This window comes from Mastigoproctus giganteus, chromosome 10 (assembly GCF_048544385.1).
Source record: "Mastigoproctus giganteus isolate SK-2022 chromosome 10, ASM4854438v1, whole genome shotgun sequence".
NCBI lineage: Eukaryota > Metazoa > Arthropoda > Arachnida > Uropygi > Thelyphonidae > Mastigoproctus > Mastigoproctus giganteus.
Window position 1 is genome coordinate 37,537,523 of NC_143584.1, and position 16,166 is coordinate 37,553,688.

Consider the following 16,166-nt stretch of genomic DNA (forward strand, 5'->3'; position numbering starts at 1 on the left):
GGAATTTGTGGATTGGTCACTCACACACTAGCAAGGCTTTTGTGGATTTATAGGATGATTGTTTTCTACAGCAGCATGTTCCGGAGGCAACTAGAGGGAGTAATACTCTTGATCTGATTATCAGTAGTGATTCTTCATGCATTAAGAATCTGCAGATAAAGGAACCACTAGGTGGCAGTGATCACAGTGTGCTGAAGTGGGATTTACTCAAGGGAAGGGTTTTTGCTTTCGTAAAGGCGACTACAATGGTCTGAGACAGTATTTAAATTCTATACAGTGGGACCAACTCATGATGTTACCAACAGCAAATTCAAAATGGGAAGCATTCAAAGAACTTATCTTGGAAGCTACTAGGCTTCACATACCAACTAAGAAATATTGTTCAAGGTTTAGGCCTAAATGGATGTCAGATGAACATATGAGACATATGGCAGAGAAGAAAAATGCATGGGATACATATAAATTAATGGGTGATATGGAAGCCTATGATAGATATAAGCTGGTCTGTAACCAAGACACAAAGGAAATTAGGCAGGCAAAGTCAGATTATGAGCAATCCTTGGCAAAGGATGCAAAGAAAAACAGAAAAGAGTTCTTTACCTATTTAAACTGAAGAAGGAAGGGATGAATCAGATTGGTCCACTGGATGTTGATGGTTCAACAGTTGAGGATCCTGCTCAGGTGGCTAACAAACTAAACGAGTATTTTGCATCTACATTCACACATGAGGAGTTATTCAGGAAGGGGAATGCCAGAGGTGAATTAACTCTGGCAGTGAGCTAGATGATTTTGTAATAACTGAGAAGAAAGTGGAGGAGAGATTGTTGAGGATAAACATAAAAAAGGCACCTGTGGTGGATGGGATCTATCCAGTTATATTAAAAGAAGCAGCAAAGAAAGTAAGCAAACCCGTAGCCATAATTATGAGAGCTTCTTTGGACTCAGGGGAGGTACCCATAGACTGGAGATGTGCAAATGTGACCACAATTCACAAAGGAGGATCAAAGGCTGACACAATTAATTATAGACCTGTGAGTTTAACTTCTGTTCCAAGAAAATTAATGGAGGCACTGGTTAAAGAAGCACTGCAGGATCATCTAGACAAGACTTCAGTTATAGCTCAGACACAGCATGGTTTTGTTAAGGGAAAGTCTTTCCTGACCAATTTGATTGGATAGTATGATGCAGTCACAAAAGAACTGGATGCGGGGAATAATTTTGATATTATATACTTGGATCTTAGAAAGATCCAAATATATAATGTGATGTGAAAGTATATAATATATGTAATATAATAATATATATATATAATATTCCAAGTATATAATATAATGTGAAATACTATTGCACATGGAAGACTGCTGCAGAAATTGGAGCAGTGTGGCATTGGAGGCAAATTGCTGCTATGGATAAAGGGATGGTTGAGGGGGAGAAGACAGAGAGTGGTAATCAATGGACACTGCTCATCGTGGACTAATGTTATTAGTGGAGTCCCTCAGGGCTCAGTCCATTATTGTTTTCTGTATTTATAAATGATTTTGATGATGGTATATCAAGCTTAATGTCCAAGTTTGCAGATAATACAAAGGTTGGCAGGGTTGTGAAGAACAATACTGATGCTATGCTGCTGCAACAGCATCTGGAAAGGTTGAGCAGATGGGCTGAGAGGTGGCAAATGAAGTTTAACATTGACAAATGTAAAGGACTACATATGGAGAACAGTAACCCCAGAGCAATGTATCAACTCTATGGTACTACACTGACAGTGGTAGAGAATGAAAAGGACCTGGGGGTAATTGTGCAGGCAGATATGAAGTTCTCTGAGCAGCGCAGACGGGCTGCAAGAGTAGCTCACGGTGTCTTGTCAATGATATACAGGAATTTTTCTAGCAGGGAAAAGGAGGTGATTATTTCCTTGTATAAGGCAATGGTCAGGCCACACCTTGAGTTCTGTATACAGGTCTGGAGACCTCATTTAAAGAAGGATGTAGAGCTGCTGGAATGAGTACAGAGAAGGGCCACAAGATTAGTGAATGGAACAAAGGGTTGCTCTTATGAAGAAAGGCTTAAGTTTTGCAAATTAGTGTCTAGAGACTAGGCACTGGCGAGGTGATCTGATAGAGGTGTATAAAGCCTTGAATGGTTTGAGCATGCTCAATGCCGATGGGATACTTCCCCTTGCTTAGAATAATCACCTGAGAGGGCATAAATTCAAATTGAGGAAAGACAGATGTAGGATAGATGTGTGGAAATTTGCCTTTAGCCAGTGGGTAGTTGGTTGGTGGAACAGACTTCCATCCCTTGTTGTGGAAGTTGACAGCCTAAATAAATTTAAGGCTCAGCTGGACAGGTATTTCAAACAAACAGAGGGGTGAAATGGGAGTGGTTTTTTTTTTTTTTTTTTTCCTTGACTGATGCTGCATAAGCTTGCTTTCTTGCAATATATGCCTGTACTAATGCTAATGGCAAATTTCTTTGATTGTGGCAAGTGAGGTAATTTCAAAGTCAATGAATTGTGTTGTTTTTGGGTCATAGAGAAGGCACCAAACTTTGTTCTGTGGTTATGGACTCGGAAGTTATGGACTGCTATTGATTTTCATTCATTCATTGCATTGGTCATCAGTAAACATTCGAGGTACCACATGCCTAACAACCTGATGCATATTCAACTCATTGTTTAAAATTCCATGACAGCTTTTGTGCAAAATCTTTAAAGCTTTTGCAAGGTTATTAACAGTCACACGACAGTTCTTACTCTCACGTTATCTTGCTGTTTAAATTTTTTTAAGCATGTGAGCAGTTAAAGGTCTTCTGGAATGGTTATTATCTGTTAAACCTTTTCTTTCCTCTTTGAATGTATGATGCTATACACGTTCTTTTATACACGCACTGTCCCTAAAAATAGTATTCACTGTTGAAACAGCGAGACCTAATTCCATGCAGTAGATGACAAACTTTGTCCTGCTTTGTAATTCTTTATTAATCATCTAAATCAATTTTGTTTCGTTTCCTGGCATTGCCAGCACTTGCACTTTCCTTGGTCCCTTTCCCTTCATCATTGTAATAAATAAATAGGAATATTTAACTAATAAATATCATATCAATAAAATATTCTAGCGCTGCCAGCGCTTGCATCTTCTGTTGGTCCCTTTCCCTTCGCCATTGTAATAAGTAAATTGGAATGAAGAGAAGATTCTGAAAATTTATTAGTGATTTTTATGTTTGTTTGTTATTTGGTTTTTAAGAGCATTAGCAACTAAGGCCATATTGCTCCGGGATATGCGGTGGTCATTTCCTGACCTTTCTGCATCCTCTGTATTTGGTGGTGACGGGCTCGAACCCCAGTCTAATCCAGAAGCGTGTACTACGCACTGCTGCTCCTGCCCACCTGGCTACGGAGGTGCCTTGATTTTTATGTGATTGAAGGTTTCAGTGAAGGGGAACACATTTCACCACGTAAAATGTAACAACGTTACATTTTATAACATAACAACCCACACAATTCCAGTTATCGGTATTATCGCAAATGCAATAAGATCGAGTTTTCTACCCATTTATAATAGATTACACTAACAGAAAAGCCCAATAAACTGGAAAGTGCAAATTGTTTTTATTGTTTTCTGGTAGTGACATCCAGAAATGTGTTTTAGAAAAATACCACAAAGGCGTTCAAAATTGATTCTTATAACGGAACATATATAACAATGAAAGTGTAGTGCAATTTCCATTATAAAAACGACCTTTTAGAGAGATAAATACGTTTCCATAATTTTTTTAAGTTTGCACTGCCGGAAAAAACTTACGTAAAGTCGAATTTCCGTAAGTCGAGTATTACATAAGCTAGGGAGTGTCTGAATGTGATTCGTACTATTAAAATTAAACTTGTTTTATCTATAAACAAGATTATTTTACTTGGATTAACAAGGATTTATTCACTTGTGAATAAACATTTCCACTAATGCTTATTAAAACTCAAAACAATTACAACTGTATCATTACAACTATCTTAATTTTTATTTATTTTTTCTATACTTTATCACTCTGATTTGGTCACACTGCCTACTTTATTGCATCTTGCTACTTTTAGTGATAACATTAAGTTTGAACAGTCGGTATATGATTACCAACCAGACCCCATTTCAAGTCCAGATGATGAGCTGTTTTCCATTCAAATCGATCGACAGCAGCTTCGTCAAGCCATCAACTCGCTGCGTCCGTCATGCACCGCTGGCATCGATAATGTCCCACATTTCATCGTAAAGTGCCTCAGTCCATATATCCTTGATCCTCTGCTCTACTTGTTCAACTCCATCCTCTCTCATAGAGTGTTTCCGGCATCCTGGAGCAAATACAGTCTTGCCCCACTACCTAAAGATCAATTACCAAGCCAGCCGAAGCACTATAGACCGATTTCCACTGCATCCACGCTCCTAAAGCTACTGGAAAAAGTCCTTCTTCCGCATATAACACGCCATCTTCTTCCACAATCATCAAAACAACTCCATTATGTTCTCCCTAATAGATCAACTGTCTCCAACCTTCTGGCAGTCCAAACGGAAATTTTAAATGCATTTGAGACCAAATCAGAAATGGCAGTTGTTTATGCCGATATTGAAGCTGCTTTTGATAGCCTCAACATCTCAGCCCTTCTGAATCTCCTAACCAATTTCTTTCGGATCAAAGGTGACGTTTTCGCTTTTCTGCACTCGCTCCTCCGGAACAGAACAGTGTACTTCACTCATCATAACCTCTGCCATACCCGATCCATCAATGCTGGTGTGCCGCAAGGTGGCGTTTTATCGGGGTTACTTTTTACCGCCCTCCTTATTCCGTTTGTGTGTAACAGAGATGATGTCATTACCTACGCCGACGATATAAAGTTCCTAACGGAAATACCACCATCAGCCGACAGGGGAGTGATCACATCGGAAATCTGTAATAAGATCACAGCTTTCTGTAGCCATCTCAACCATTTCGGTCTCAAACTGAACCCCCAAAAATCCGTTATTATGGTTTTTTCTCTGAAGAAGTGTCCCACATCCATACAACCCTCACTGCAGGGTGCAGTTATTCCAAGTGTTACTAAACACAAAGATCTCGGTGTAACCTTCGACCCAAACCTTAGGTTCAACTGTCACATCGAATGTGTTCTACGCAAGATCAACCGAATGCGCTGGATTGCCCGTCAACATCTTCTTCATAACACAGACGCAAGAACCACAATCAGATATCTGGAAACCATTGTGTATCCTACCTTTCTGTATGCCTCTGAAATATGGGCATCTGCAGTACCTTCTCTCATGAAGCCCATCTTCGCCAGTGAATACTGGATATTGAAGTGGGCAACCCACAAGCATCGACTCCCCCCCCCCTCAGCAGAGGACCACCAGCATGGCTGACCAACTCCAAATCCCGCGGCTGCCTCAAATAATCAGCATGAGGAGAACTGTGACCACAGTCAAAATCCTGGTTGGAAAAATCAACTCCCCTGACTTCTGGGATATATGCCAGTGGCATGTTCCACTTCCGTCCTTACGAGCCACCCCTCTTCTTCAGCTACAACGGAACAGGCTGAAGATCAGTGACAGATTCCTACCTGGACAAGTACTTCCTACAGTACAAGCCCTGCTAATGATCGGAGTTGACCTGCAGAAATTCGCTTCTGATCTCAATTACAGGCGATCGTTGGCCGAACTTGTTCCCCTTTTGTTTGGCCCCTGATGTCGACTCATACTGATATCTCCATCTGCTATCTCCTATGAGGCGCATAACGGCACGTCGCAGGCAAATCGACGAACTATCTTCACAAGAAAATGCAATACCGAACAATAATTTGGCACTGTGAAATATTCTGACTTGTGTGAATATGCTTAAATATGTGCTTTGTACATATGAACGTGCACATACCTTGGTGTACTGTCTGCTTCACATCTATGTACATACTCATATCTATTGAATGGTTAATGCTACGTTTTTAATTGTTATGTAATCTTTTATACTGCACAAATTTTTATACTGTACATATTTTTATATTACCCTATATCATTGTCAAGCCCCTAGCCTCCTGGCTGTGGCGGGCACATTATTGTATCTTTACTGTACAATAAAGATTTTCTTCTTGGTGAGGGAAATACTTTGCAAATCTGTGACGAATGTGAAATTTATCTGTTAATTAGTCAAATGTTTCCTGCACAGGAATACAATGTTTTTAATGTCAGGCAAATAATATTACTCTTAACCTTTCTGCTGTGTTAAGCAAACATGTATTATTTGATCAATGTAATATTTATAGTGACCATAAGAAAATGTCATATGCTATATATAGTAAACCCTTAATTTTATGGACTAATGGGAGAAGGGGTTACACTATTGCCAAATGTCTTAAATTGAAAGTTCTTTTCCAAGACTGTTTTTACCCCTAGTTATTTCTTAATAGTAAAACAGTAAACACTGGATTTTACACAGTGGAATGGGGTGTCTGTTATTGGTGAATGTTAAATTGATAGTTTTTCGTTTTAAAACCATTTATATCCCACTTAATTTAAACAGTTACTCTGCATAGTTTTTTTTTTTTTTTTTTTTTTTAGAAACACAAAAAAAAAAACAAGCTTTTATTTACCTTGATTATATTGGTTGATACATAGTACATAGTCAGTAGAAGATAATTTATTGTGACTGCATAGTGGTGTCTGGAAAAAAAGAGTCAGAACATGGAGTCAAAATTTAAATACTGGCGAATATTCATAGTTTGGAATGGTATTCCCAATGTGTTCATCTATTTTTTTACCAGCTGAACTCACTTTTACAATGTGAACACCCATGTCAAGTAAGTGCTGTTGTACATACCACTTATAAACTGCATCTTTTAGGTTAATACTAGTTGCTTCTTTCATGTACTTTCTGTTGATAACTGTTGAAACACTTCTATCAGCACTGTACATCAGTGAACACTCTTTCATTCTGCAGTGTCACCATTACACCTGTCAGGTTCCTCTTGAAAATAATGAACCTGCATTAACTGTTGGAGCACCAATGGATTGTATTCTCTTTTTTGAAAAGTAGTGCAGTAGCAGTGAAACTTGTTGTGAGCATAAAGACCATTGCAGTAACATTATGATGCTTAGAATTGCATTTGTTTGAAAAAAGCATTAGATTGCTTTTAAATTGTCTGCAGCTATTTAATAAATAGGAGAGCTAACCTTTTGGAGATGTAATTTATTCAAAAGTAGTGCAATACCAGTGAAACTTGTTGTGAAGGCAAAGTTTGTTCTGCTGTGAACATAAAGAATAGTAGAATATACTGTCTCTAGTTATTTAAGCTTAGCCTTGCTTTTTGCAATATCTGATAAATTTCAGTTTTTCACTATATTTCTCACAGATTGTGGGAACAAGACACCAAATACTCTTAAGGGTGATACTATACGACTTTGTAAAATGCAATATATAGCATGCGTGTTCCCTATGAACATTGTGTGAGACTAGATGGGGTGTTAGAAGTGCATTGTGTAACACAATGTAGCAAACTATACAGGCATTTTTTATTAGGCTCATCAAAATGGATGTTATTCGGATTGATTTTGTGTCACCAATCTGTGTCCACTTAAAAATAACATCAAAAAAGAGAAATCGTGTTGTTGTTGTCCATCCAATGATTTGGAACATTCTAAGTATGTTTATGTCTATATAAGTTTCAATGATCAAAAAGTGCCTTCCAAATTCTTTTCATATTTACCATCTATACATAATAATCAATATATTTTGCAATTTTCTATGTAAAAACAGATTACACAATCTGTTTTTACATAGTGAAATTGTGAAAACAGATAAGTAATTGTTTTGTTTACTGTCTCCTATAAGCATAGTTCATTTTTATGGTGCTAGCAGGATTTAAACTGCCTAGTTAATACAATGTTCACAGCAGAAGAAACTTTGCCTTTGCAATTAGTTGCCCTGTTATTGCACTTCTTTCAAATAAATAGCACTGCCCAAGGTATTTTTGTCTGTTTTCTCGTCATTTACGAGGTGTGGCAATAAGGTTTCTGCCAATGTGCCATAAAAAATTAAACCAACCATCCAATAAGTTCCTGAATTGGTGCTGTTTCAGTTATGGTCAGTGAGTTGGAAGTAGGATGTTGTAGTTCAAACTTCCTCCAACAGATGATACAGAGATTGTCCAGTAGGCTGACAGGTTGCAAGTAACAATCAGTTTCATTAGTAGGGTAAACATTCTATATCACTATTTTGCAATGGAGCAACAAATAAATATCAAATTTATAAGTGGTTCAAAGATCGACCAAGAAGTGGACAAGACAATCTTAATTTCCTTGACCGTATTGCCACTGGAGATTGTTGCATGTTTCAGTATGACTCAGACTCAAAGTCGCAGAGCATGCAGTGGCTTCAAAATCATCAACAAAGCCCAAAAAAGTTTTGTTTACAGACAGGATCAAAACAATGCTGATCATGATTTTGGAAAAATGAAGTGATTCGTGATGAATTTGTGCCTGAAGGGAAGAGAATCGATGCTACATTCTATGCACAGGTGCTTCAAAGACTTGAAGTGCATTTCCTGGGTGAGGTCACAATTTTGGGAGAAAAGCAGCTGGTTCTTGTTGCATGAAATTGTCTCTGCCCATTCTGCAATGAAGACATTTCTGATGAAACACGCCACTGTACAGATCAACCCTCAATCCTACTCTCCTGATCTAGCACTAATGGACTTCTTCCTCTTTCCCAAGGTGAAAATTGCCTTCAAAGGAAAGGGATTTCAGAATGTTGAGCATATAAAAACGTAACCACTGAACTGAATATCATCTCTTTTGGGCACCTTCACTGACTCTTTTCAGAAACTTTTAGTACAACGTAATTCAGTCAGGTGGTGATTACTTTAATAAAAATATGACTATTTTTGAGCTCTGTATTTTGTATTCTTTTTATTGTGCCAGTCCAGAAACTTTATTGCTACATCTTGTATAATAGATACAAATTTATCTATTTTCAGAGAAATAATTTAAATATATGAAACATTATTCATAAGCTTATTTTATTATAAATACACATAGGCTGAAAGCTCTTGAATAAGTATGTATCCTGTAGAGTTCACTTAGTTCTTTTCAAAAATAAAATTGAGGGATATAATTACAGTTAAACACATACCAAACATTTAATATTTTGCAGATTACACAGTAATATCAAGGGTATTGCTGATTATACATTTCTTGAAAGATCTGGGGTTTTTAGAAGTAAGTAGGGGTTTGTTGATCTTTTATTAGGAATAAAGGAAAAGAAGAGCTCTAGTGATACGTGCATCAATTCTCACTTGCATATGCCTAATAATATATAGTGTATATAAAATATATATAGATACATAAAAAAAAATACATAAATTTAGAATATGTTAGACAAATAATTGAGCAAAAGGAAGAATAGTTGAGAATAAGGGTATTGTAGACAGAACATGTTTTGAGAATAATTTAGCAGTATCTCGTTGAACCCCCACACAGCTGAATTTCAAATTTCTGATTATCACTATAAAAAAAAAAAAAAAAAAACCCAACTAGAAACTTGCCACAACAGCATGACTAAAATAAACACGAATGAAAATAAATTAAAACAGACTGACTTTGAGTCCCATCTCATCAGAATTAACAAGGCTTACGATAGTTGTAGAATCACCACATTTCAAATGTTTAAATCTATTGCACTGGCTCTGATTATTTGTATTGATCCATGCATGCATGCACAGTGATGTGCATGTATGCAATGAACACAAATGATGATGGATTTTATTTAGTGAAAAATTAAAATATAGCAGGTGAAAACCCTCGCAATGTAAAGCCAAACTGCTAAAAGAAAGCAAAGTTGAATAAGAAAATGAAAAAAAAAAAAAAAACAGGCAACATAAATGGTGCATTTGCATCTCAGCCCACTGCTACTACCATGTAACATTCATTTAAAATAAACTCGAACTAATAATGTAAGTAGAGAAATACGACAAAAGAGAAGCTAGGATTGCTTTGAAATGCAATGATTCGGGGGGTAATTGTGCAATCAGATATGAATTTTTCTGAGCATTGCAGACAGGCTGCAAGGGTAGCTCATGGGGTTTTGTCAATGATATATAGGAATTTTGCTAGCAGGGATAAGGAGGTGATTATCCCCTTGTATAAGGCAATGGTTAGGCCACACCTTGAATATTGCATACGCCTCATACTAGGAAAGATGTTGAACTACTAGAACAAGTACAGAGAAGGGCAACGAGATTAGTGAGTGGAACAATGGGTTACTGTTACCAAAATTGGCTTAATTTCTGCAAATTGCAGCATCTGGAGACTAGACCCTGCAAGGTGATCTGACTGTATAAAGTCTTGAATGGTTTGAGCAAGCTCAGTGCTGATGGGATTCTTACTCTTGTTCAGATTACACACCTGAGGGGGCATAAATTCAAATTGAGGAAAGACAGTTGTAGAATAGGTGTGTGGAAATTTTCCATTAGCAAGCTGGTGGTTGATTCCTGGAACAAATGTCCATCTGTCATTGTGGAAGTTAACAGCTTAAATAAATTCAAAGCTGAACTAGACAGACTTGAGAGTGAATGGATAGGTGAAACGGGAAAGGGATTTTTTTTTTTTTGCTTTCTTCCATCATATGCCTCTACTAATGTTAATTCCATGAATGTTATTGGCTTATGGCATTCCTACAAAATAGGACTCAAAGATCAGTCTGTTTTAATTTATTTTGATGATATTATTGGTCATACTAGAAATTAGGAACCTACTGCTGTTGTGTAGGTTTCTACTTCCTTTCTGTAGTGATATTTCAGGCCATGGATTCCATAAAGAGGGCATCGTTAAATTTGTTTTTGTTAGTCAACTTCTAAATTCTTTTAGGAACATGTTCCCTCTACAATACCCTTATTCTAAAATCTTTTATCTCCCAACCCCTTCTCTTTAGTTGCTGTAGTAAATACTGGTTTCTTTGTATTGGTTTTTCACTAAGCTTAGCCATTCTGCTAACTTATTTTTGATTTATGTATTTTAATTTTATATTCCGGCAACGTCGTTGGTAATGTATTGCAGTCCCACACATACATATATATGCTATCTGGTCAAAATATTATGACTACCTACTAGTAGTGGGTATGTTCTTCCCCTGCTGATAGTACCACCTCCATGTGGTGAGACATGGATTGTTAAACATCTTGAACATTGCAGGAGGTATGTTGTACCATGCTGCCTGTAGATCTGTCATTCTACCTAATCCCAGAAATGGTCTTTGGGATTCATATCTGGCAAATTTGGCAGCCAAGATAGCACCTAGAAGTCAGTTTCATGTTTAGCCACAATGGATAGTTTTTAGCATTTAGAGTGCTGTATAGGGTTATGAGGCTTAAAGAGATTCTCAGGAAAACATCTCCCCATACTGCTACAACCTGCCTGTTTCTGTTGGACCAGGAGTGATCCCTCTTTGCAGTTTATTGCTGTACCCTCCTTGTACTATCTACATGGCACAGCAGGAAATGTGATTTGTTGGAAAATGCAACTTTTTTCTGTTTGGGTATAAAATTTATGCATTGTTGGAGATGGATGGCCATAAGCATGGGTACCTTACCAAGTGCCCACTCTGGAGACCCATATGGGGGAGAGTTTGTTAGATTGTGATCCTGGAAACACTGCTGGTCATTCCCAAGTCCACGGTGAACTGTTCCATCATTTTCTGTCTAATGGCTCACACAAGGTGTGATGGCCTATGTTAACTACAACCATCAATGAGGAGTGGATGCCTGCTGCTCTGTCCACTATCCGTCTGCTCTTTGATTTGAAGTTTCCGTACTTGATTGACATGACCTCAACCATATCAATCAAGTACTTTGTGTGAACTGAATGCCACAAATCTGCACCATCACATTTACTAGTTCTCATCACAACCTGTATGCCACCAGTGTGTGCAGGCTGAAATGCATACTGCAAGGTATACTCAGTGCATACAGATATACATATAGACATCTCTGTGTGCACAGAGATACCTTCAGACCCTAAGACATGGGAATTTTAGACATTGTCAGGAAGAAAAGTACATTTTACGATGTGGGAAATATTATACATATATATGAATAGGATCATTTTGTAGATTTTGGAACAGCTTTCCTTTGACCAGCAAACCTATTATACTGGTAAAAGTAAAATTATACAAATATTAAAAGTGATTCACATTTGAATTTTTATTCATTTATTTGTAAACTCATAATTTCTTCTCTCTTTAGATATGTATATATTTTTAAGTAATTTATTTATTTTGTGATTTTTTTTATTTGTACAAGATCACTTCTCTAAACTGTCAGATGAAATTATTCTTCATATCTTCAGATGGTTGCCAAAATCAGTTTTAGTGAAGTGTGCCCAAGTTTGCAAAAGATGGAAAAGGCTGAGGTTTGCTTATTTTATATATTTTATATTACTTTAAAGTGCTTAAATGTTTGCAATGAACAGCTTGCTGTTCCTATCATAAGGAGTATCTGGAAATATGAGGATCCACTTAAAAGTGCATGCTATTATTTCTCTTTCAGATAAATACTGTATTGTTATTGGAGTATGCCCACGAGCTGCGGTATATAGTTTTTTGGTGCAGAGTGTATTTACACGAACAGTGAAGAAGTCATGTTTGAATTTTCAAATGCACTGAGAGAGTGTTTTCTTCTCATTTATAAGTTAATTAGTTTAGACCTTGCACATGTGGTCTTTCCCAACTGTTTAGTGCCAGTCTTTCTTCTAGACTTGGTGAGAACACAATAAATTGAAGGATATTCTGACTTAGTCATAAGCATTTCTTCCACCAAGATCATGGAGAGTCTATTTCAAGGTTGGCAATCCTTTTTAAGTGTGCATGCCAAAATTGGCTAAAACTTTTAGCCAATTTTGCATTGTTGGAGATGGATGAATTTTAAAAAAACTACCCTCGTGTGCCCATAATGCAAAATTGGCTAAATCGTATGCCAAAATTGGCTAAATATTTAAAAAAACTACCCTCATGTTTCAGAACACAAAATGCATAATGCTTTATTATCCTTCAAAGCAAATCTTTCACTCCAAGATTCTTGAAATTCTCTGCTATTCCCCTCTTCATTTGAACATTTTTGTTTTTTTGCTGGTTGAACTGACATTCTGAACAATCTGTAAAGGGCAAATAGCAATTAAAATATTTATGAGAATTTATGGGAATTAATGAAGAATAATCTCCATGCCACTTACAAACTGAAATTAACAATGAAGGAGGCTACACTAAAATGTGGATAATATATCTCATATAGCTTTACCAATAACTTATGTTCTGAATAAATGTGCGAAATATACAAATTTTTTTTTCTTAATTTCATTTCCTTGAGGTTGTGACAGACATTCTCTCAGATATGCCAGACAAGCTGTACTTGCTACCTGGGAGTCTAAAACACTGATGGAACTGATATTTGGGTGACATTCAAGTTGAGGACCCAATTTTGGAGAAGTCCCGACAGTCTGTGACAGCCAAATCCTCTGCATGCTTCTTCACGATGATGTGACTGTTAGTAATCCTGGGTATAACTTTCATGAACATGCACACTGTGGGTGACCACCCGGGTGTGAACCAACGTAAGCAGGTGACAAGGTGTGAATCGCGGTCTTTAACGCGTTCATTTTGCATATGAACACGTTAAAGACTGCGGATTATGAAAGATCTGCTGTGGCAGAACATTTTTGGGAGGAGCACCATCAAATCTCCCCAGATGAAGCTGTTATCGTTGACCAGCACACAGATTTTGGGACCGCAAGTGACTCGAGAGCTTGCGGATTTGTTCCTCTGAGAACAATACCATTAATAGAGACGGGAATTCGCATTCATCCCCTCTTCGAGGCAGTGGCTGCCCTTGTTCCTGTGGAACCACATGCTGAGAACCGTGAGCCTGCTGATATTTAAGGATGTGCCATACGATAAGCCTTACTGTTGAAAAAGGAGGCGGATGCCTCTGAAAGCTACAGTTATTTTAGCACTTTTATCATTCTGTTCAGTTAAAATTCTTTGCAGTTTAAATTCATATTATATTGTACAGTCAATTTTTATCAGTTTTATTGGAATTTTATTTTATTTTATTTACAACATTATTTTAATACACTTAATACTATTTATAACATTGGTTGGTGTATTGTGTAATTATTATGAATATGAATATTCCCAACCCCAGAGGCCTATTTGAAGATGCATTTCCAAATGAGGATGTAAGTCAAATGTCGGCCTGCAACAGCTGTCGTGGCTCTCAAGAACAAAATGATTCTGGCTTTATCAAAGTGAAATGGTTTTAAATATCATCCAATGCCACAGCACTTGCCAAAACTAGATTTTTAACAGGACTTCTTGTATCTCTGAGGCTCCCATCCATGCAGATTCGTCACATGTGCATTTGTACGGTCAATACGGGATCATTGCTAAGTTATTAATGTTCACCTAAAGAAGTTTCATTTAACTTCTGCTATGCATGCACAGCACACACAATTTTTTTTTTTTTATACAAGAAATAACTTATAATAAGTTTGCCAAAAGTTTGCTGAATTGTTCCTCTTTATAATGATAATAATAATAATAATAATAATAGTAATAATAATGTGGATTAAGTTTGAATAGAACTTCTAATGCATAAGATTTTTTTATCATATACAGATTGGTATCTTTAACAGAAATGTGTTTTTTTTCACTATGGATCCATCCCTGGTCTGCCTATAATAACTCCAAAGGATTATTCACATGTTTTACAATTGTAGAATGATTTACATTTTTGAGAACTTTGCAAGCAGGCGAATGTGGACAAGGATTTTTTTGTCTAATTCCCACATACCAAATGACCAGTATAACAGATGGAGGCAGCTGCCGTTTCATTGGTGGATGTCCAGATGTACTTTTCTTCACTATCTTGATGAATTTCACAAATAGTATCATCATAAGTAGCAATATGATAATTCTTCCTCAAGTAAATGCACATAATCCAATCTCTAGTGATTATTTTCTCACGCTTAAGATGTATTTGAATAATTGAAGAATTAATTACACTGTGTTTATAACTAACTTATGAAATTATCAATTTATAGTTTAATTGTACTACAATTCCATCAGAGATTGCTTGCAGATATGTATATGTGTGTGAAACAAATAGATATCGAAGTTTTTGTATTTTATATTATTTATTTTATATATTTATATGATGCATGTGTATTTTACAAGCTGGGATAGAGAGTGTCATAAATTTTATTTATTTAAGTTTAATAATCAGTCAATTAAATGTTATTTAGTTCAATGATTATGTTAAAACAGCTAAAACTTATCGTCCAGCAGGTTCTTTAAATTGTTTTCTAGTGTGGTAGTTTTTACAGAGTGGTGGTTTTTATTTTGTGAAAAAGTATTAATTTGAAATGTTTTCTCTATAATTAATGTGTGGAGTATATTTATCTGAATTTCTCCCATTTAGTTTTGATGAAACTCTATGGAAAAGAGTAGACTTAGGTCGTAAACATCTTCAAGAAGGAGTACTTGGAAGAGTCATTAGCAGAGGTGCAGTTATATTGCGATTAGCAATGTGTGAAGTAAGTAATTTATTGTAGTTGACCTACAATAACCTACATTTTTTTGATCAGTGAAAATCAATGAATGGAATCTTCTAAACAAAATCTGGTTAGAAGACCCACTCTAAATGGGTCTGATGAGCTGAATAAATTTTTTCAATATCCATGGGTGAACTTGCTTTTAAATGTGACAGCAATAGAATCCAGATAACATTGTGATTTGAATGAATTTGTGAGTAGTGGCAAGAGACTGAAGAAAAAATATTGCACTTAAAATTGAACGTCACGAGGAGCTGATGGAATCATATATTAGATGTTATCAGCAGGAACCAATTTTCAAACACAGTTGTTGATTAATGATTGATCTGTGCTTTACCTTAGAGCTTATTGTACCAGATGATCACACAGATTCTCGATGGGATTTGTGTCTGGTGATTGTGCAGACCATGCCATAAGCTGCATTTTCCAGGAGTGCTTTGCATATGGTTCTGCACAATTCACACACTCTGTGACATTGTCTTCTTGAAACAATCTATTACTGTCTGTTATAACAGTAATGTTTTATGGTTCATCCCTTAATGC

The 16,166-nt window shown here is 36.6% G+C and overlaps 1 protein-coding gene across 1 annotated transcript in view; it reads left to right on the top strand.

The window, feature by feature from the left end:
- Skp2 (S-phase kinase-associated protein 2) overlaps window positions 1–16,166 on the top strand; it is a 110,506-nt gene that overhangs the window by 19,876 nt on the left and 74,464 nt on the right. Inside the window, exons 4-5 of the mRNA XM_090382910.1 lie at window positions 12,320–12,428; window positions 15,491–15,605. Coding sequence (XP_090239036.1) covers window positions 12,320–12,428; window positions 15,491–15,605 — 224 coding nt within the window. The remainder of the gene's footprint in view (window positions 1–12,319; window positions 12,429–15,490; window positions 15,606–16,166) is intronic.